The sequence below is a fragment of the Penicillium maclennaniae genome (assembly GCF_028827695.1).
Source record: "Penicillium maclennaniae strain IBT 15551 chromosome Unknown utg000002l:1.0-2354659.0:1.0-2356205.0, whole genome shotgun sequence".
Classification (NCBI taxonomy): Eukaryota; Fungi; Ascomycota; class Eurotiomycetes; order Eurotiales; family Aspergillaceae; genus Penicillium; species Penicillium maclennaniae.
In genome coordinates, this window is record NW_026623214.1 from 1,344,013 (window position 1) to 1,365,562 (window position 21,550).

Consider the following 21,550-nt stretch of genomic DNA (forward strand, 5'->3'; position numbering starts at 1 on the left):
TCCCTCCAAGTTACCCCATCCATAACCGAACCTCGGCTGCTGTTATCAACGCTGACTCATCTTGCGGGGAAACAAGACGGCGATGAAGCTACCAGTAAATCGCGGCCTAAATGCAGGTTCTTGAAGCTCCTGGTCTGCAGCGTGAGAAACGTCTTCCAGCTAACCCTCACTATGCCAAATCCAAAGATCACTCTCTACGTGGACGTGATCAGTCCATTCGCATACATCGCGTTCCACGTGTTGAAGGCAAGCGCATATCTCCGCACTACTCCAGGAACTGGTCTAATTCAGACCTTCAGAATTCACCGACATTCGCCAAGGTCGACGTCACCTATGTCCCGATCTTACTAGGAGGTCTGATGCAGGCCTGCGATAATTCGCCTCCTATCAACATCAAGAGTCCGTTCACACTTCTTGTTCTTCAGCTCTCACTGACAGCTTCCAGACAAGGACAAATGGATCAACAAAGAGCGCGAGAGATGGGCTACCTACTTCTCCGTGCCCATAGCAGATAGGCCGCCTGACGGTTTCCCGGTTCGGACGCTAGCTGTCCAGCGGGCGCTGTGCGCACTTCCCTGAAGGCCCCTGCGAAGATGCCTGCTGCGCTTGAGGCTCTGTATCGTGCATTCTGGGTTGAAAGAAATTCTACAGTTGCGGAACCAGAGGGCTTTCTTCCGATTCTGGAGAATGTCCTCGGCAAGCATGATACGGAGGAGATTCTTTCAGCTGTGAGTTACTTGCACCCGTCGTGATTTGGGGTTTCTTTAGTCTAACTGTGTTTTCTCACAGATGGGCCAACCGGATGTCAAAGGTCTTTTGATGTCGAACACAGATCAGGCATTCAAGGAGGGAGCCTTTGGTCTTCCGTGGTTTGTGTGCACGGATGCTAATGGCAAGACAGAAGGTTTCTGGGGGGTGGATCATCTCGGCCAGGTGGCTGATTTCCTGGATTTGAATCGCAGAGACGCAGGTTTCAAGGCCCTTCTGTGATGGCTAGAGATATTCTACATTGTAAATCGGTAGAGATGAACCTCGTGCGTAATTGATCGTATCTACTAGATCAACTTTTAGTGGCCCCGAAGGCCAGATCTTACTAGGAGCCATGTTCCGGAGCATGGCAGGACGTACACCTACTTTCGTACGGATGGATGTTACAGAATTTCAACACAGTTTGGAGCCCTCGAGACCCTCACGATTGATTTCTCGGTCCGTACGCGGTACGACGCTAGAAACCGTGAGCCTCGGAAAGTCTCCGATCTGATTGGACACGGGGTGAAGTACGGAGATCACCGAGAACAGATCTTCTCCTTTGACATCTCAACTGATGATAGCATGGTGGCAATGATCAGCGTTGTGATTGCTTGCATTGCGCCCAACCGGACAGAAAAATACCTCATGCTTATAATTGGATTTGGATTCTGGGGGGCTAGAACTGGAAGCGCTCTATATAAATCATCCTCCGACGCACGATGTAGGAAAGCCAAACCACATCTCAAGGACCTCCAGCAAACACCAAATCAAGAAACTCGTCATCGATCGTCATCAACCATGAAAGAGGCCTTTGTGGATAAAAACATTATCCTGACGATCCGAGACACCGATGTCCCCGTCCCTGAAGCTGGCCAAGTCCTGATTCGAGTTGTCGTTTCTGGCACCAATCCTAAAGACTGGAAACTCCCTGCCTGGTGGCCAGCGGATGGAACCCCAACTAATCAAGGAGACGATATTGCCGGATACATCGAAGCTGTGGGAGAAGGCGTGATGGGATTCCACAAAGGCGACAAGGTCGCCGCCTTCCATCAAGTGATGAAACCTCACGGCAGCTGGGCCGAGTATGCAATCGCGCCCGATTACACGACCTTCCACATTCCTGCCCAAATCAGGTTCGAAGGTGGGCCTCATTCCCCTCAAAGCTTCATGTTGGTGCTAATGCAAAAGATGCGGCCAGAGGCGGCCACTATCCCGCTCGCTGCCATGACAGCCGCACTCGGTCTTTATCAGCGCTTAAAGCTGCCTCTGCCCTGGAACCCGGCCACCGAGCCTCTGCCTTTGGTTGTATATGGCGGCGCAAGTGCAGTTGGAGCCTTTGCGATCAAATTCGCCCGACTTTCCAACATCCATCCGCTGATCACGGTAGCTGGAAAGGGCAGCGCCTTCGTCGAAACCCTCATCGATCGCGAGAAGGGTGACACAATAATTGATTATCGGGAAGGTGATGAGGCCGTGCGGACAAAGATCAAGGAAGCCGCGCGTGGACGATCGATACACTATGCGTACGATGCGGTGGGCGAACATGGAAGTCATCAGAATGTCGGTGCGGTGATGACTGCGCCAGGGGAGGTCACTACCATGCTGCCCAGCGGTGATTATCAGCCTCCAGAGGGAATCGCCATGGGCCAAACTATAGCGGGATCGGTTCACATGCCTCCAGCAGCAGGCAAGACTCTCGAGGATATCGAGTTTGGGGCTGCTTTCTTCCACTTTATTGGCCGGGGCCTGTCTCAGGGCTGGTTCTCGGGACACCCGTATGAAGTACGTCCCGGTGGGCTGGCTGGACTTCAAGGGCGTTGCAAGATCTTCGAGCGGGCAGGGTTTCTGCTGTCAAATACGTGGTGCGTATTGGCGAGACGGAAGGGGTGACGGGGTGATGTAGACTTGGGCTTTCGACGAAGACTTACCCTTGATGTCTGGGTGTGAAGCTGAGCAGAATGAGCGTCAGAGAGGGTTAGCTGAGTGAATTCCTTGTCGATACGAAATTTGTATGAGATGCGGCGTTTTTCAATCCCGACCTATATGTTCACACAATCATTGAAAACGATAATTGATGTATTGATCTGCATGGGGATTGGCAAAGATTGTGTGGCGGTTGCACTGTTTCCAATTCTACAGTCTCCAACATTAAACGCTACCACCGGGCCTCCCATGGTCCCCAATGATTCCTGCTGTCTCCAAAAGCCATCTCGCACTTTCCTGTGCCGAGTCACCTGCCCCAGCTTTAATGTTAATATTGCGCCGTCTCTCTGCCTCGCGAGCCTCAAATTCCCACTTGGCTTTCTGCGCGTCTACGGCGCTAGATCCAGATGCCGATTCAGCTGTTTCCGGGTCAGGAACAACGCCCCAGATCTCAAGAGAGTATATATCTATCCTAGTCTTTGTCGGTTTGTCCTTCGGAGATGATGTGCCTGATGGCAGGAACACGCCATCATGTCCGACAGGAGCAACGTGCAGCTCTGCTGATTCCAGGTTGACGTCAATGAGGAGACTTGCTGCGCCATATGGGCTAGGATGGGCCTGGTGGCTACGAGATGGTGGGGGGACTCTTGCAGCCGATGGCAATGCCAGAGTGTGTTGAAAACCATGCAGCTGGGATATTTGATTTCATTTCAACGGATGGAGATGGATTGCCTGGGAGGACTCGGTGTTTGGGAGAGAGCTGAAAGAGGCAAGGGAGAGGTTGAGAGGCTTGCGATACAGAGGCACTGTGTGATGAAGAAGATGATTTCCATGTTTGAGGGAGATAGACACCGAGGGTATGCATCTCCTCACTCTCACCCTCTAGCATGCCCTGAAGTATCAGCAACGATGCTGATTGCCAGGTAAGGACGTAGTGGGAGAATGACGTTAAAGAGGAGCCGTGGGCCGACGTAGAGAATACCGGGTGAAGGCGTACGCCGTTGCGGAAGAGATTTCGTGATGCCGACGTGGAAGGCAAGAAAAAAGACATGTGTGACAGAAGCGTCGAATTCAGAATCGTCGACTCGAAGCTGCCTGGAAGCATGATTGGTGCAGGTAGTGGAACGTCTTCGGGCTTCTCTCTAGTCTCTTCAACAGAAATATTTCCGTCCCGTGCTTCTGCCTGTTGCTTTTTAGAAAGATTCAGATTCTTGCTGAACAACAGATGCTCGAATAGTGGTGTAAGAGGGTCAAAAAGATATGGCAACGAGGATGAAATTGTTCGAGCAAAAGCCCGATATGAGATGCCGCCGTCATTTTCCTCCGGGGAAAAAGCCGCAATGATACTGTCTGCCTCTTCTTGAATCGCCTCAACTCTTTCAGCAGATAGGTCATTAGTATAAATCTGCACAGATTCCAAAGGCTTGAGAGGCGCGATCACGAGCAGCAGCATGAGCAGTCGGCGGAAGGTACCCAGAGATATGCGCGTTTCATAAGCGGTGCGGTCGACTCGATGATCGTGTTTAAACACCTCAATGGCATCTAGTGACTCCAGCGCCGCTAGGGCAAGGTCGTCATCTTCATCTTCGTCGTAATCGTCATTTGCCGGCTCGTCGATTGAAAACCCCGGGGCATGAGCGTTGACGGCTGTAGAACTACCTTCTTCTGCAGGCGACTCCTCACCCTTACCAGTAGTTTCATCTGGAACTTGTTCGATGTCCTTTCTTCCGACATCAGCAAGACTGCCAAAGAGCAGCTTTATGCGATCCTTGCGTCCTCTTTTCAACACTTTCCCATATCGTTCAGTCAAGAGAACGGCCACCTTGACCATAGCCTCAAACGTTAAAAGGCTTGGAGCCATGGTATTTTGAAATGGGAATGCTCCAAGGTACGAAACCATACGGAAGATGACGGGTCCCGCATCCAGTGGGGTTTCATTGGCATCAGAGAAGCTGCCATCCGGGACGCCAAGGATTTCCGAGAGAATGTTTTCATTCCAATAACGAATTCCACCCTGCTCAGCGGCACGAGAGAAGAAATTGTCTTTGAAATGTGTCAGCTCCAGTGGTGTGAAGCATTTCGTCGCAAAGCGCTCCGCGAGCACGTAGCTCAGCTCCTCTGTTTACGGTTAGTATGGTCCGAGGGAGAAGGGGTATTCGAGCAGAACAGCTTCAAGGGCAATCATGATCCCAATGTGGGTACAAGGGTCCCAGGAGACTACGTCGCTGAACAGGACCAGCGAGACTTACCAGGAGACGCTCCGACGTGTTCAGCCGACTGACCTGCGCCCATTGTTGTGCCGCAAAGGCGGGGAGCTCTCCACTGTCTCACGTCTGTCGCAGGTGTCCAGCCGAAGCTAGCAGGAGTGATAGCGAGAAACATTAAAAGAAGACTACACAAAAAGTCCCGACCCCTGTAAAATTTAAACTGCGAGAACAGAGAAAAAGTGAATGAACGGGCGACGTTTCGGATGACGACGTCAGATATTGCTGCCTGAGGTGTCCTTTCATTTCGGCCATCGCGTGCAAACAGCTACAACGTGTAAATAGTACAAATGACTAAAAGAGTATTGGGTGGCTGAATGAACTTTGTTTGCAGTTCATTCTTATAGAAGCGTAAAAGACATTCGTTTTGGGGGTATCCGAAATACGTTCAGATTCACTAGCCACTCTTCCCTTTTTACAGCATGACAACGCCGACGCCTCCCATCTTCTTCGGATCAGGCTGGTTCTTGTCATTGACACCTCCGTTGATCGGAGCACAGCGGTAGTTGTAAAGGTAGTAGTGGAGCGAGCCGTCGCCGGCGCCAAATCTGAGCTTTTCAAGGAAGAGAGGGTTGTCGTGAAGGGTAAGAGCGTTGAAGACATCGAATTTTTCCTGGAGATGTGTTAAATGATTTCGTAAGGTAAGTACTAATGGGATCTGACATACTTGCTTTGCACAGATAAGAGCATCTTTGATCAAGTGCTGCAGACGCGCTGCGAGTGTGACCTGGTCCTCGGTAAAGGCAGTCTCGGTGGCGTAGTAGTAAAGGTAGGCGGCGCGCACAGTCTCGTGCTTAGGATGATCAATGACAGTGGACTCAAGGTTGTAGAATGAGACAAAGTCAGTGATCTTGTGAGTCTCAGGGTCTTCGACCACGTACGACCAGACAACCTGATCCTTACCCGGCTGCTCCTTGAAGACCAGCCAGTGCTCAATCTCCTCGCGAGTGAATGCCTGGTTCATGTCGAATCGGAGCGAATATCGCTCCAAAAGATCGTAGACTGCATCAATATCGTTGACCTCCATGGGACGCAAGCCCGGGATTTCAGGTTTGCTGGGAAGGAGATTCTTGGCGATCTGGCGTGCCTTGGTCGAACCGTGCGGAAGGAACGAGAAGCCTATCTCGTATAGCTTCAGCCAGTCAAGCGGACGGTGATAATAGCGACAAGAAGCCACAGGAGTTGGTAGGATGATGCCGCCAGTGTAGATGGCTTGGTAGATGCCCTTGACATAGCAACGGCGAGTAATTTCCTTGATCAAAACCGGGGTCAGGCGCTTAGACCGCAGCTTCTTATGAATGCAAAGGAAATTGATCTCGGTCACCTTAATTCGCTCGCCGCGAACTCGGAGTTCCGTTGGGACGCCGCAAATTGAGGCAACCAACTTGCGCGACTTCGAGGCGCGTACACCGACGTGCCACTCCTTCTGCCATCCAGGAGACATCAGGGCCCTAGATTAATTTCAGACGATGGTTAATAAGCTGCACAGATCACACAATCCAGTCAGATGAAGAGCCACCATACCAGTGCAAAAACGACTGCGAGTACTTGAAACGGAACATGGCGTTATCATCCTCCACGTAATGGTTGTTCAGTAGCTCGTAGAGCTCCTTAAGCTCCTCTTCATTTGTCAAGTCAAGAGTGCACCACTCGAAGCCCTCAACCAGCGGGCCAGGTGTCTTGGGAACCCGCTCCGGGTCGATAATCTTAATAGGGCCCTGGGCAACAGGCTCTTTGCTCTTCTGATCCTCAAAGCTGGGTACGGGCTGTGTCTGCCAGAATTTGTAGGAGGCCATATCCTTCTGGTTCTTTCCATTGATTGAGAGTCCGGTCAACATTTGGTCGAGGTCGAGGTTGGCGATAGTCTTAGCCGCGGTCTCGGGATCCATAGTAGCAAGCTCGCTCTTCAATGCAGGGTTCATATTCAGAAGAGCCTCTATCGCTTTGGGAGGAAGATTCTTCGAGGTGGAGGAACCTATGTAATCGAGGTCAGTTGAGTGCGGAGCGGTCGCGCGGCGTAACCGTTACTCTTAGGACGTACCCTTTTCGCTTGGGGCTCCAGAATCGGACGCACTCTCGCGCTGGGGCGCTTTGCCTTTGTCTTGGTCCGACATCTTGTGTGAGGCTGGTGAGAAGATGTTGTGAAAGTGGGAGAAGGAAGGATTTCGCTGAGGCCCCACGTTGACCTAAGTAATGCGGCTCAGTGGGGTGCCGAGTGTAAGCCTGTTGCGATATGACTAGCGATGCGGGCTCAAGGAAATCAAGTATTCGCATGAGTTTTAGATACAGATCTTGGTTATCAATAGGTCTTCAAAATTAGCTCTATCCATTTACAGCTTGGAGGGGCCCTAGAAGCGCAGGCGTCTTGACGCAATTAGGCCAACGTCCCTAATAATTAAGCACCCCTAAGCCAGAAGATGGACGTATTGTATTGCAAAATGGGAATCTAATTTCGAATTGTTGAAATGCACAAACACCTCTATATGACCCTTCACATCGCGCTATTTCGAATTAAGTCCTTCAGCTTTGATGCGAGATTCAAAATTCTCAGAGCCGGGCTGTTGATCAAGCCAACAACCAGTTCAGCCGCTCTCAGTGTAGGGCTTAGTCTCGATGACATCCAAGAAGCCACCGACCAGATGCAGACTACCAGTGACAAAGGTCATCACTGGTGTCTCATCTTCCTGCAGCACCTTGCGTTCTTGCTCCGCCACGTCTCGTGCAAAGTCCACAGCCTCTTCAATGGTACCGAACACATGTGTCTGAGCGGACGGGTCGATCTCGTTCCAGGCACTCGCTAGAGACTTTTGCACGCGGAGTAATTCAACGTCGTCGGCATTTGTGTTCATGCTGACTAGGTCAGGTCGGTAGCCGGCTTGCTTGTAGGTCATGTTGGTACAGAACAGGGCGTGAGTGAAGGGCATTGTGGACCCGAGCGCTGCAGCGAGAGTTTCATATAGTGCAGTGGCCAAGGCTGTACTATTTCGCGTCTGCTGGTTGAAGATCAAAATCCGGGTCTTTTTCGTCGCAAGGTCGCTAGAGGATGAATCTGCTTGGATTCGTCCGGCGAACCACTGGCCAGCGAGTCGAATGCTCTCTAATGTGTGTCCTCCATCGATATACCAGGACACGTTCTTCTCGTACCGGGTTTCACATCGGCCACCGAGGCGGGTCTCCTCAAGGCCTTTCTTGAACTCGGCTGGGAGGGTTTCTGACATGATGTCCTCTGAGATTTTTGCAATTCCTGTCTTGCGAAGGAACTCCGCGGCGGCAGCGACTGCTACTGAGGCATTATTGTATTGGAAATCACCAGCCAATCCAAGCTTCACTTGGCTGTTGCCAGCCTGAAGATCAGGGTGCGCAGGCACAAAGTCAAGCCTGGAGCCCTTATCGGCAGCACGCTTCTTCAGTACCTCGATAGCGGCCGGAGGTTGCGGTGCGCTAAAAGCTCTTGCGCCAGGCTTGATGATACCACCCTTGTGCCAGGCAATTTGGTCAATTGTATCACCTAACATGGCAACATGGTCGATCCCAAGACTTGTGATCACCGATACTGTGGGGTTCTGGATCACATTGGTACAGTCGTATTCTCCGCCAATTCCACACTCGATAACCGCGGCATCGACGCCCTCGCTCAAATATGTGTGGAACGCCATGAGGGTCAAATAGCGAAAATATTGAGGCTTTGTGCCCCGAGCGGTCGGGTCCTCGCCGGCCAGTCTAGCCGACTCCTCTAGACGGTCCCAAACCTCGAAGAAGTAGCGAGTAAACTGTTCCTCAGACAGCGGTTCATTATCAATCTTAATACGCTCGCGAGCAAAGCGGAGATGCGGAGAAGTGAAGAGACCGATTTTGTGGAGTCGGGGAGCCGACTGGTCTGCTTGTGGCTTCGTGTACTGGGCAAGAATTGTTGAGATGAACGAGGAGGTCGAGCCCTTGCCTTTTGTGCCAGCCACATGAACTGGGTTGATGCGATCGAGCTCGGAAGGCTGGGGTGCAAGTCATGTTAGCCCTCAGCTCTCCCAAAGCTCAACATCTTGCATTTACGAACCGTATGTCCAATGCGCCGAAGCCATTCGACAGTCTCCGGGAGTGAGCGCGCATTCTGATCTGCGGGGGATTTGGACTTCCTAAGCTCTTCTACAATCGCATAGTTGGTCTGCAGGGAATTGAGCGCCGAGATGGCATTCTAGAAGTATTGCTCATGTGAGTAAATATGATACACAAAATTCCTTGCGCATCACCGCGGAGTCAACTCGCGCGGGGGGGTTCCGAGGTGCATACCTCATATGTGCGAGTCATAGTGGCCGAGCGAGTCGAGACTCGGCGCCTTGGGAAGGACTGCCAACGAAGAGGGACCCAAATACCTCTCATAGACAAAGAGACCAGAATTGCTTGTTCAAGGGAGCAGGCGAGGGCTACGACAAGAAACCCCGGCGGCTCAATCTTCTCTGCTTGGTTCTCCCGATGAAAGGATCTCCTCGGGAAAGACGGAGTCGCATCGGAAATCTCACGTGATGCTGATCGGAGATAGGATATCTTTTGGTTGGATGAAGAGAGGCATAGTCAAAGGAATAGAGAGAGCATTGTTTTGAATACTCTTTTTTGCACTTTGCTCGCGGTATACGCAATAAGGCACAAGAAAATCGGTCCGTTCATATGGATTGACTGGGTTTTGCGCAGCCGTAAGCATTGTCTACTTCACGAGACGCTAAGATTGAGTGATATGACATGAGCCCATGCGAAGGTGCACACGGTCTAATTTTTGCTTGGTCAAGATGAAGAGGTAGAGGTGGATGAAACTGCCGTTGAAAGAGACATGGGGTAAACGGCTCAAGGGCAAAGCCTGTCTGCGGAAAAGAAATACAAAATAATAGAAAATAAGAAATACAGCCATTGAGTATACAGAAGTGAAAGCGAAGGAGCGGGCGTAACAGTGACAAAGAGGATTGACTGGGAAGACATGAATCATTCGATCCTGGTCTTGCCTTCCTCAAGGAACACGAGACGGGCATTGCTGATGCCGCGCTGATGTCTTTTGTTCGGAAGCCAGTTTCCGATAATAGGGTCGGAACGGGCTTTGATCATAGCATCCTGGTATCCCTCGGCGCCAGCAACAGGAGTGTTCAACTTGGGCCAGTTGACATAGAGCATACCGTGACCGTAAATGAAGCGGAAGCAGTACGCGCCAATTACCAACCAGAATATCATGAACACGCGCAGGGGCCAGACAGCAGCATCGGGTAGTTGTCGTGTGAGCATGGCCACGAGAACCAAGAACAGACTCGCGGCGAACACGTAAGGAACGGCTTGGATAACCAGGGGGCGTCTGTCAAGGAACAGCTGAATGTTCGCAGGGCCTGAGTGCGAGGGGAGATAGGCGCCCAAAAATACATCGAATCCATCCTGGCGAGGACCGTCCATGAAATTGTTGCGCACGTAGCGAGTGATGGAGTTTCTCAAATCCTGAAGAGCTCCAGCTCGAGTGCGCTTGCCCGTGCGAGTGAAGTCAGTCTTCAAAGCGCCTGTACCGGAATAGGACTTGGAAACCACGTCGGCATTGTCGGCCCAGACATTGCGGAAAAGGTCTTCGAACTCGCGGTCATCGTTTGCCGACTCGCCTTGACGAAGGACACCAGCATCCATGAGCTGTCGCGTAACCGCCCAGCGGCCAAGCATGCTCTGCACAACGTTGGTGCGGTCAAGGCAATCCATACAGTTGGTCCGGACCACGCTGCTTTGTGTCGATCGAGCTTCCAGCTGTCCGCCGGGGACTCCAGGAGATTCAATGCCTCGGAAGTAGCCACCTTTAGTCAGTCCGTCCTGCAAACGACCCATCAGAAGTTCAGCGCGGTGCCATTTGAGGCCCTTGGTCTCGTTGTGAAAATCAAAGTAAACATAGTGAAGATGATCCATCTCCTTCTGCTTGAGGCCTGGCTCCAAAGTGTGGATCTTTTCGGAAGTTGCACGGTCAGCCTCGGTGGTCTCGGTGGAAGAAGAGATGAGAATTTGAACCAGCTGCTCGTAGGCCTTTTTGACGCGTTCCTCCCTGCCTTTCTGGTTGACCAGATTGACCAAATAGTTCTCTCCATACAGGTGAATCTGCTCAGAGAAATGCTTGCGCGCGGCTTCGACAGCGGTATCAACACCCCGGACCTGGAGCTTAGGCGTGTATTTGAGGTCGTTCACTTCGGCCCAAAAAACGGGCACACTGCCTCGGGTTTGCACAAATGAATAGACCTGGAGATCTTGGCTAGCTTTGCCATTGGTCATCGACTGCCCTCCAGCAAAGCCTGAGAGTCCACCTGTCGCGTCATTCAAAATGACGATTTGCTCTGTTTCGTTATAATTCGAGACATGGCCCTCCTCGTCGATTCCTCGGGTGAAATATCTCGTTCCGGCGCGGTGTCGGGATCGTCGAGTGATCAGCGCAAATGTGAACGACGTTCCCTTGACTCGGGCGGGGAAATACGCATCATGCCGAACATGACAGGAAGGATGAAGGGGTCGACACCCGGCTGCGGACCATAGCGAATGCCGCTCGTGTCAGATTCTCCCAGACTGAAGTCGATCAAGTCTGACTGAATGAAGCGGTTCCAGAAGAAGCGGTCGTCGGCACGCTTCCACATGGGGATAGTAGAGGCACTTTGCGACTGGCGCTGGAAGCTATTGGTGAGGTCCAGGGAGTAGGAGAAGTACATGGGCCCGGTGCGCAGCATGTCTTTAATCAACGCGAGATAGGTATCTTCATCGGTATCGTGGAGCGGGCGTTCGCGCATGGGAAGGAATTCCGTCGAAGCGACCTTGTACACCATATGGCCGCACAGGCGTCCCATCGGCTGTGCCTTGGTGATGACGATGATGTACTTGTCTACCAGGGTCAGTCCGAACATTTTCGGCGGTGCATGTATATTTACCCAGCTTCAACTTCACTATCCCCAAAATCCCCGCAATGCTGGAAATGCGTTTGGTGCCAGAAATGGAGAGACCATCGCTGAGGCGGAGGTCACCAGTCGGCCGGTCTATAACCAGCGTTGGTGCCTGGGGGGAGGACGGGGAGGTAAATGCATAATGAGACGGCGATGCATGTAAGTTGACATCCCTAAATGGGAGAATTTGAGGAGCCATGTTGGACTGGCCTGAATCAAAGCAGTCAGGGGAGATATGAACAACCAGGAACCAAACACATGCACAGCGGCAGGTGCGTAAGTCAACAGGCCAAGTACCGCCACACCGCCCCGCTGCACCTGTGGCTCGTTCCGTCATCCACTCTCTCTTCCTTGGGCACTCTCGAACTCCCTCCACCCATCACTTATTCTCGGACCCTCAAACAGCCTCGTCTATACTGTCTTTGATTCTTTCTTCCTCTGAGAGTTCTACTCCCTCGTCCAATCCGCCTTAATCCGAAGTCCCCTTATCCCCTGGTCATGGCCTCCCGTCAACCAGCAGGCGCCCGCCCCGGGGCCAAGTTCGCCCAGTTCAAGCTCGTCTTGCTCGGTAGGTTATGCTCGTCGTAACAACTTGAACCTCGTTTTACACTCACAGAACCTAACGTTTTCTTCTTTGTTCAGGCGAGTCCGCTGTCGGAAAGGTTCGATTTTCAGTCTGCCACTATCTTTATCGGGCGCTAACATTATCGCTATCTTCAGAGTTCGCTGGTGTTGCGATTCGTTAAGGTAAGCTTTTAAAACTGATGACCGAAACCCGAATGAGATGAAACTGACCTGCCGATATAGGACCAATTCGATGATTACCGCGAGTCAACTATCGGCGCCGCTTTCCTAACACAAACCATCTCCCTCGACGAGAGCACCACCGTCAAGTTTGAAATCTGGGACACTGCTGGCCAGGAGAGATATAAGTCGCTGGCTCCCATGTACTATCGAAATGCCAACTGTGCTGTTGTGGTTTATGACATCACCCAAGCTGTACGTCTGACTTGTATAATCCCATTCAAATCACGATCGCTGACCGTCATCTACCTGCTCCAGTCTTCGCTGGACAAGGCCAAGTCCTGGGTGAAGGAGCTCCAGCGTCAAGCTAACGAGAACATTGTGATTGCGCTGGCAGGCAATAAGCTCGATCTTGTTACCGAGAGTCCTGATAAGCGGGCTATTCCGACCGCAGATGCTGAAGCCTACGCCCGAGAGGCTGGTCTCCTCTTTTTCGAAACTTCCGCGAAGTCATCGACGAACGTCACTGAATTGTTCACAGCCATCGCAAAGAAGCTGCCTCTCGATCAGGCTGGTCCCCGGAACCTGCGTGGGGCGGCCCCTCGACCTGGTGTCGACCTGCGGCCCGAGGCCCCTGGCACTCAGGGTGCCGGTGCTTGCAACTGCTAAGCCATTAATTTTTTCTCGATTTCCCCGATATCCAGCTTTTGTGTTCACCTCCTGCCACAATTCCCCGAATGTCCAATCCCAGTCTGACTTCGTTTGGTCAGGTTGTGGCATGGACCTCCCCTAACACGACATATCGACACGAGAGGTAGACTCTCGGTTCGCCGTACACTTAGTCTCTCTATCCTGAACCCTTGAACTTTCGCTCGCCCTTCTCGGGGATCTGCCGCCGGCGGAGGTATTCTTCGACTTTCCACGAACGCATCTGGAATTTGGCTTTAGACATGTTGCGGCAGGGCTCGTCTGTCTTCGATTTCCCTTGTACTTCTCCCTTTGAACCCGGCGTCTGCATCTACTCTTTTGCTGGGCTGAATTCCCGCACTGTTACTATCTCCTTCCTTGTTTCAGAGCCACTCTCAGTATGCTATGCCCGATAATATATTTCTTTCCGACTGTGTACTTGAATATCCACGTTGTAGCATAGGTGGTGAACAGCAACTCTATCGTAAAGCATATGAGACGAGACTCCGACAGTCTTTCAATGTCATAGTGAAGTTTGGTAACTATTGTTAAGATGGCCCAGGTACTTGGATCAGATACCTGCCTTGGCGAAAAAGATTTACTTGTGCCGCCTTATTCGGCAACTTTGGTTGCAAAGTTCTTTTAAACTAGCTTAGGATCTTTGCCTACAAGGATTCAATCTATTAAAATCCGTCCTATTCTGTCCTATCGTGGATCCAACGTATGAATAGATCAATGGTTCTCTCGAGCTAACTCCCAGTGGGTGTATAGTGCACAACTAGGATGGGAAAGGGATATTCTTGGATTGAAGAATTCATACTAAGATTTGAGTTGGAACTACCGAGCTCTAGACGTTGACAGAGAAATCTTTTGTTAAACTGGAAAATGCATAGACTCCCTCGCATTGATTCGAGTGATGCAGTCAGCACTACGGGAGTTGAGCGACACCGGGCTGACCGCCTGCAGGCTCGGAGCGGATCGCGACTTGCTCAACTTCCCGTTTCTCTACCATCCACCTTTGCTAACCTTCCCCGCTCTCTGGCGATTGTGCGGCTCGTCATGCTGCGCTCCTCAATTGCTCCGGGTCGGCAGCTGCTGTCTGGCCCCGTTCGCCAACGGTTGCCTTCTCAATGGCTGTCCAAGGCCGGCGCTAGCAGCCGGCTCTCGGGTCAGGTACGACGAACTTCTGCTCATGTGCCCACTCAATTCAACTGATCTTGCATTCTACGTAGCGATTCTTCGCCGACTCCAAGCCTCCTGCGCCTGGTAGCCCCACGCCCGTCACGCCTTCCTCTGAATCGAGCGTCCCACGTGAGACTGTGCCCAAGCTCGCCGAACAAGGTACCGCTGGCCTCCATCGACATTCAATCTAGGATCATCAGCTAATTCAGTACTCCGGCAGAACCCAAGGCTCTCCCGTCTACTTCTGCGGCTGCGCCTCGCAAGAATGGTCGTTTCCGCCGATTCCTCTTGTACCTAATTCTTACTTCCGGCTTCGCCTATGGCGGTAGCATCTTCCTAGCCCTCAAGTCCGACAACTTCCACGACTTCTTCACTGAGTATATTCCCTACGGCGAGGAATGCGTACTCTACTTCGAGGAGCGTGACTTCTACCGCCGCTTCCCAAACGCCTCGCGCCACCAAAACCGTATCACTGCTGCGTCTCGGGACGAGGGCAAGTCCGTCACAATCCCCAGCAAGAGCGGTCTGTCGTGGAGAGTCTCTGCTGAGCAGTCTGGAAGTGATGTCTCCAAAAGCGGTCCTCACATGAGCTCTCAGGCCCACGAGGGCCAGACCAAGACCGAAAGTGCCTCGCCGCAGGACCGCAATGCGGCTGTCCTCAAGGCTAAGGAAGACAAGGCCACGGACTCAACAGGTCAGAAGGAGGGAAAGCCTGCCCTGAAGAAGGAGGAGAAGCCTGTCTCTCTCGACGAGCCTCGCCAGCCCGCTGTTGCTGTTAGCCACATCGAGCTGCTCAAGGCGCAGGAGGGTGATGAGACTGTGGTGCAGGAGCTGGTCAAGACATTCAACGACATCGTCTCCGTTATCAGTGCCGATGAGAATGCCGGCAAGTACTCTGCGCCCGTCGCCAAGGCCAAGGAGGAGCTACAGAAGATTGGCGAGAAGATCTCCGCCATTCGTACTGAGGCGGCTAAGGCCGCCCAGGAGGAGATTACCAAGGCTCACAACACTTTCGACGAATCGGCTCGGGAACTCATTCGCCGTTTTGAGGAGATGCGCAATGCCGAGGTTGCCCAGTTCCGCGAGGAGTTCGAGGCTGAGCGTGAGAAGCTTGCCCTGGCTTACCAAGATAAGATTAAGACCGAGCTTCTCCGTGCCCAGGAGCTCGCTGAGCAGCGCCTGAAGAATGAACTTGTTGAGCAGGCCATTGAACTCAACCGCAAATACGTCCACGAGGTCAAGGATCTGGTTGAGCGCGAGCGTGAGGGTCGTCTTGGCAAGCTAGATGAGCTCACCGCCAACATCACTGAGCTTGAGCAGTTGACTACCGGCTGGAGCAGCGTCATTGACACCAACCTGAAGACCCAGCAGCTTCAGGTTGCCGTCGATGCCGTTCGCTCTTCTCTCGAGCGCGCCGAGGTTCCCCGTCCGTTCGTCCGTGAACTTGTTGCCGTTAAGGAGCTGGCTGCCGACGATCCAGTTGTTGATGCCGCTATTGCCTCCATCAACCCCACTGCTTACCAACGCGGTATTCCCTCCACAGCCATGATCATGGAGCGGTTCCGCCGTGTTGCCAGCGAGGTTCGCAAGGCTAGCTTGCTGCCCGAGGATGCTGGTATCGCAAGCCACGCTGCTAGCCTGGTCCTGAGTAAGGTTATGTTCAAAAAAGGATGGCCTTGCTGACGGTGACGACGTTGAGAGCATTCTCCTCCGCACTGAGAATTTGCTAGAGGAGGGCAACGTCGACGCTGCTGCCCGTGAGATGAACGGCCTTCAGGGCTGGGCCAAGATTTTGAGCAAGGATTGGATGGCAGATGTTCGCAGGGTTCTTGAAGTTAAGCAGGCTCTTGAGGTGAGTCCACAACCAAATTTAGGCTGAGAAAATTCGCTAACGTGTCTTCCTGATAGGTCATTGAGACCGAAGCCCGCCTCCAGTGCTTGCGGGTTGAGTAAGCATATATTGAGCGATGCTGAATTCATTTAATCCTGTATATCTTCGTCTTGTCTACAGGAAGTGTACCTCTAGTTGTACTTTTGCGTTAGACCCAAATGCTAGAATGTTTCCTATGTGCCTGGTGGTCGGAAGTCTTGTAGAGAGACAGTGAAAATCACTTCCAAGTCAGTCTCAATGTCAGACATGCTTCAGGGACTGTTTTAACGTCTTGCGGATAAATGAGAACCTATATTTAGCTTACTCAGCACTCGCTGCGTGACGCGCAAGTCCGATGGTGTAGATCAACCGACATTGAGCGATTCCCATGCACCCTTGTTTGTTGCCTACGAGTCTGCGATTGTTTTCTTCTTGATATCGCGCTAATGCTGAGACTTGTCTGGCAAGCGATGTCTGTTGCCTCTTTGACGGGCGCGGCAATCTAGCTCTCTCGCCCTCCCCTCGGCTCAGATGTCGCAACGTCATCATCAAAGCGCACGGGGTTCAATGCCTTCGACAGACGAAAATCGAGACACATCTTCAGGCAACCGGTCGCCTCTGTACCGATACGATGTTCAGTCGGCCCGGCGAGCAGCGGGCCCTGCCGCTACTAGTAGCGGTCGACCAAGCGGGGAGCTTGAGGGCAGCACACTGGGCAGCAGTTCTCGGGAGGGCGATAGCAGAAACCCTGCTCAGCGCAGAATGCAAAGCTCTAGTGGCTTCCTGCTTGACCCTCTCCCACACTCAAAGAGCTCCCGGGTCAGCTCACATCATCATCGCGCATCGGAGCCACCTGCAGAGAAACGAAGTGCCCCAGAGGCGGACATCGTGGTCCCGAAGAAAAGATCACGCTTTCCATGGAATCGTCACAAGAATGCCGTCTCGGAGACTTCGGCTACTTCAGCTGCGAGTCCAGCAATGGCGCAACGAAGCCCCACGCCTCCTCCGGAACTGGATACATCCCGAGCTTCATCAGGAGCTAACACCGAAGGGCATAGCCTAGAGACACCTGGCCTTGACAGAGATTCCATCCAGATTGTGAACCTGGCTTTGAACCTTAATGAGTCTCGGCGAAGGACAGCCTCTGGGCTCGCTACAGGGTCCGGTATTCGCAGACCAATGTCTGTTTCTCAGCTTGCTGCAGGACCAACTGATCCGCATGCCCCGTCTCCGCAGAGACATACACATCCATTTCGAAATACCAGCCAGACACACGGAGACCATCTTTCTCCGCCAACACCTCAGCGCGGACATTCTCCTGTGGCGGAGCTTTTACCAGCAACCGCGGTTGGCAACACTCGAGCATATGAATTTTCTAGTCACACACTTGCCCGCGCGGATCGAGCTCGTCGTCATTTTGATCTATTTCATGAGTATCTACGGCTCCTTCCATTGCTGCCCCCGCTTCGAACCCCCCAAACCGAAGATGACCACGAGTCTCTGCATCAAGCAGCTGCTAGCTCATCTACTAGTCGGGAATACAATCCTCTCCAGATGATCCGTAATCGAAGGGTCAGATATCGAGAAAGGTGTCCGATTGATCCAGAGATACAAGGCTGGCATGACGTCGACAAGGTTCATGATTGGGTCACAGGTATCGAGGAGAAGTATGGCCATATGGCCCATGATCAGACGCAATCCATCAAGCTTCCCCCATTTCAGCAAGGGCAACGGTCCCAGTCATATGATGATCCGGATGATATGGATATGTTGGCCACGTCCCCTTCTTCGAGCTTGAGACGTGCTAGCCGCACAAATAGCGTCAAGGCTCCTCGGCCACGACTCGACTGGAAAATCTCACCTGCTGAGCTCCTAGCTGATGCAGCCTGGCTTGAAGATGGTGTAAATAAGGCCAAAATTGTCGACAAAGATAGCAATCCGCTTTACCCAAACCCAGAAGAGCTGGTTCTGACCGTCACCAAATCAGAAACAGCCGCGCAATCAAAACGACACGGGGCAATTGAAAAGGAGGACGCGGGGGTAATGTCATCCCATACCTCTATATCAAGTAACCACCCTGCATTGGGCCCTGAATTCAATAGCGTTGGCCGTGGACGACACAGAAAAAGATTCCGGGGTCATTCACAAAACATTCGTGATCGAAGTGAATCTAGCTCACTGAAGCACTCCCGATGGGACAAAGTTCAAATGCGCTCTGGTAGCGCCTCAAGCAATTCAAGTGACGAACGGCGGACGTCGGGAGAACCAACCCGTCGGGCTTGGGCACATTCACGGAAAGACCAAGAGAAATCCAAGGATGGTGCGAACTCATCTGACCCTCGAGTATCTAGAGCCAAATCCCCCGCCGCGGCAATTCTCGGTGCAGACGAAGACAAAGCTACTCACTCTTACTTCCCGTCACTCAGTACCAAGACAAGTCTTACAAAGGGGGGGGCCTCTTTCTCCTCGGCTGGAAGTATGGACGACAGATACAACTCTCGGATGTCGTTTGAAGAAAGGGACAGCACCGCTCCCAACTCTCCAGCTCAAGCTAGCTACTTCCCTAGTATCGCAGTCAACCTTTCTCCGCCCTCGAGTCGGTCCCCTTCACCAGCCAAGAAGGGACTTCGTCACAAGATCGCTTCTCGCCATGAGCGAAGCAAGAGCAAACAAGGAGATCGGGACCTGAAAGGAAATGAAGATGCGATACCTGAAACGAAGCCATTGCCTCGTCCAAGCTTGAGCTCTCCACCTGAGCGTGCCGAGCAAAAATCGAAGACATCGAAGCTTGAACCAAGCCCATTGCCGGACGTTGTGTCTTCCTCTTATACTGAGAATCCAGATTCGCCGGAGGACGAACGTATAGATGGTTCTCGAGGACGAAAGGTCCAAAATTCTGCCGAGTCGAAGCTACGAGGTATACTGAAAGGACCTGGACGCATAGCTGAGCTTGTTGGAAATGAAGTATCAAAGGTTGGAGACATGATCATGAAGAAGGATGCACCACCCGATTCCCGAAAGTCGTCATCTGCTACCACTGTCGCCTCGGATGATAGCGATTCTGATGATGAGGAACGGAAGACGGACAAACGATCTGCGGCCAAGGGACTCCTCCGACGCCTGCCGAATCTCGGCGAGGAACCTTCGCGCCTCACTCGCCGGGAGACTGAAAAAGCCACACCATCTAAAAGTTTCAAAGGCTCTTTACCAAGCTTCACCTCGCCATTGCGGCAGGATGAGCGCATTGACTCGACAGATGCACAGGACTTCGGTAGCTCCCGTGAAGGTGCAGCTGCATCCCGCGGACAAGGTGACGATCCAAAGAGGACGATTCTATCTAGGAGCCGAACATTTGATTTTGCCCCTGCTTCACAATTGAATCGAGGACGCACCAAGCAGCATGATATCAAGGACCCTTCAGTCCCCTTCAGTCTTACTCGTCCTCCTGTCACTGGACTTGCTCAAGCCCGAGCATACCCTCAACGCCCCACCGACCAAAGACCCGCATTATCAGGAGCGAGTCGCGCATGGAGTATCTCAGATCGCAGCATCCAAACATCGAATGACTCGGGCGTACCTAGCAAGACAGAAATTGAGCGAACCCGAATTTTGCTGCTTTCATCTGGCATCAAAGCCCGAGAAATCACCCGCCGAGCTCACAGCGTCCGCGATCCACCACCTCACTGGCTTCAATCCTCCATGGGTTCCGGCACAACCGTCAACCGCGTGATAAGAGTCAACGAATTCGATCTCGCAGCCCAAAATCTTCTCCGGCGATTCGAGACAACCCAATACTCATTCCAGCAATCCATGCACCACTTCACCACAACTACATCGTCACCTCTTCGCGCCCAGCTGAAAGACCTGGAGACTCTCCTCACCCAATTCCTCGCTCCCCGTGTCCGAGCCACAGCCGACCAAGCAGAGGATCTTTGCGTTCAGCTCAATACGACCAGTACACTGGCAGTCAAGTCTCTCACTGATGCTCTTGACAGAGGCGTACGAAAGCGCCGTCGTCGACTCCGCTGGGTCCGGCGGGCTGGTTTCGTCATCCTTGAATGGGCGCTTGTCAGTATGCTGTGGTGGGTTTGGTTGATTGTCATGGGATTCAAGCTCGTGCGCGGTGTTCTTCGGGGTGCTGTTTCTGGTGCGCGATGGGTGTTCTGGCTTTAGTGGATTTGTACAGCGAGTGAATCCCTTCTCATCCTTTGTTGTTCTGTTTGTTCTTTGAGACGTGGTCATCTCTCATAGCGTATATATACCCCCTAGGCTCGATACAGAACTCTTTTTTTTTCTTGTGGATCGATCAATTCTTGTATTCTTATTTATGCATCTGGGGTATCCCTCTTTCATTTATATTGTTTGATATGGACCCTGACATCATCTCATTACAAATACTCGTTTCCAGGGAAATCCTGTCTAGGCTGTGAGAGACTCTTTTTATAGGTCTATGTAAGAAGTCGTGTCCCCGGACTCATACTTTGAATCCGTGGAATTCCGTGACATAATTGTGTTCTTATCAACAAGGCCTTCTTCGCCTAGGCTCAATGATAGTCACAAGTTCTCACCCTTGAATTACGTTCTTGGCTTTGGCAAGGAACAATGCCCTCATCATCAAAAATTGAACGCTTCCAAAGACCAGAATCGTCTCCCCCATTTCCTAAGAATGACAGTATGTTCTTCGTATTGTGTTACAGGTGATATATCAGGACTCACCCCGGCATGCAAACTCGACGTTAACCTACTTAGGGCAATAGAAAGGATTCAATACTCGAAGATAAGGAATCCGACGATCTTTTCGAAATCATCGTGAAATACGGACGCGATTGTACATAAGGGATGGATATGGCCCCTAAAGCAAGCTTTGGGCTTGAGACCAACACATTATAGTATACGCTCCATCTTCGACATCGAACCAAATATTACTAATATATATTGGACGTGACCTTTACCATTCCAACCCGAGAAAGGCGTGAAATTACAATAACAAGGTGAAGAGCGGACTTTCTGTATTCATCAGATGTATTGTTCAGACAGGAGAGTAGAAAGGGATATTTTGAATCTAAAATACAGTTCTAAAAGTAGGCACAAGATGATACCGCGCCATGACGCACAAAGAAATGATTTTGAAGCCACAGCACAAGAAGTGTCTATGATGCTTTATATCTGCCCTCCTCAAAGAAACGCCAGGCACCGCCCGG

The 21,550-nt window shown here is 51.9% G+C and overlaps 9 protein-coding genes across 9 annotated transcripts; 5 read left to right on the plus strand and 4 right to left on the minus strand.

Moving 5' to 3' along the window:
* Positions 1–110: 110 nt before the first annotated feature.
* N7477_001731 (putative 2-hydroxychromene-2-carboxylate isomerase) lies at positions 111–990 on the plus strand (the record flags this gene model as incomplete). Its single annotated transcript, XM_056963394.1, has 4 exons — positions 111–399; positions 446–534; positions 582–728; positions 790–990. The coding sequence occupies 4 exons, from the start codon at positions 111–113 to the stop codon at positions 988–990; spliced, it is 726 nt and encodes a 241-aa protein (XP_056826313.1).
* A 558-nt stretch (positions 991–1,548) lies between these two features.
* On the plus strand, positions 1,549–2,640 carry N7477_001732 (zinc-binding alcohol dehydrogenase family protein; the record flags this gene model as incomplete). The annotated part of the gene is made up of 1 exon (XM_056963395.1): positions 1,549–2,640. The coding sequence occupies one exon, from the start codon at positions 1,549–1,551 to the stop codon at positions 2,638–2,640; it is 1,092 nt and encodes a 363-aa protein (XP_056826314.1).
* A 658-nt stretch (positions 2,641–3,298) lies between these two features.
* On the minus strand, positions 3,299–5,055 carry N7477_001733 (uncharacterized protein; the record flags this gene model as incomplete). The annotated part of the gene is made up of 2 exons (XM_056963396.1): positions 3,299–4,791; positions 4,923–5,055. The coding sequence occupies 2 exons, from the start codon at positions 5,053–5,055 to the stop codon at positions 3,299–3,301; spliced, it is 1,626 nt and encodes a 541-aa protein (XP_056826315.1).
* A 297-nt stretch (positions 5,056–5,352) lies between these two features.
* N7477_001734 (glycylpeptide N-tetradecanoyltransferase swoF) lies at positions 5,353–7,051 on the minus strand (the record flags this gene model as incomplete). The annotated part of the gene is made up of 4 exons (XM_056963397.1): positions 5,353–5,550; positions 5,605–6,388; positions 6,462–6,912; positions 6,979–7,051. 4 exons carry the CDS (start codon positions 7,049–7,051, stop codon positions 5,353–5,355), a joined length of 1,506 nt encoding a protein of 501 aa, XP_056826316.1.
* Positions 7,052–7,519: 468 nt separating this feature from the next.
* Positions 7,520–9,239, minus strand: N7477_001735 (tetrahydrofolate synthase; the record flags this gene model as incomplete). Its single annotated transcript, XM_056963398.1, has 3 exons — positions 7,520–8,926; positions 8,989–9,126; positions 9,222–9,239. The coding sequence occupies 3 exons, from the start codon at positions 9,237–9,239 to the stop codon at positions 7,520–7,522; spliced, it is 1,563 nt and encodes a 520-aa protein (XP_056826317.1).
* A 666-nt stretch (positions 9,240–9,905) lies between these two features.
* On the minus strand, positions 9,906–12,065 carry N7477_001736 (putative phosphoinositide phosphatase (Sac1); the record flags this gene model as incomplete). The annotated part of the gene is made up of 3 exons (XM_056963399.1): positions 9,906–11,392; positions 11,464–11,808; positions 11,855–12,065. 3 exons carry the CDS (start codon positions 12,063–12,065, stop codon positions 9,906–9,908), a joined length of 2,043 nt encoding a protein of 680 aa, XP_056826318.1.
* A 299-nt stretch (positions 12,066–12,364) lies between these two features.
* Positions 12,365–13,279, plus strand: N7477_001737 (Rab family GTPase; the record flags this gene model as incomplete). The annotated part of the gene is made up of 4 exons (XM_056963400.1): positions 12,365–12,434; positions 12,509–12,528; positions 12,587–12,613; positions 12,674–13,279. 4 exons carry the CDS (start codon positions 12,365–12,367, stop codon positions 13,277–13,279), a joined length of 723 nt encoding a protein of 240 aa, XP_056826319.1.
* Positions 13,280–14,356: 1,077 nt separating this feature from the next.
* Positions 14,357–16,432, plus strand: N7477_001738 (MICOS complex subunit MIC60; the record flags this gene model as incomplete). Its single annotated transcript, XM_056963401.1, has 5 exons — positions 14,357–14,470; positions 14,530–14,638; positions 14,700–16,120; positions 16,179–16,331; positions 16,388–16,432. 5 exons carry the CDS (start codon positions 14,357–14,359, stop codon positions 16,430–16,432), a joined length of 1,842 nt encoding a protein of 613 aa, XP_056826320.1.
* Positions 16,433–16,916: 484 nt separating this feature from the next.
* Positions 16,917–20,522, plus strand: N7477_001739 (uncharacterized protein; the record flags this gene model as incomplete). The annotated part of the gene is made up of 1 exon (XM_056963402.1): positions 16,917–20,522. The coding sequence occupies one exon, from the start codon at positions 16,917–16,919 to the stop codon at positions 20,520–20,522; it is 3,606 nt and encodes a 1,201-aa protein (XP_056826321.1).
* Positions 20,523–21,550: the final 1,028 nt, after the last annotated feature.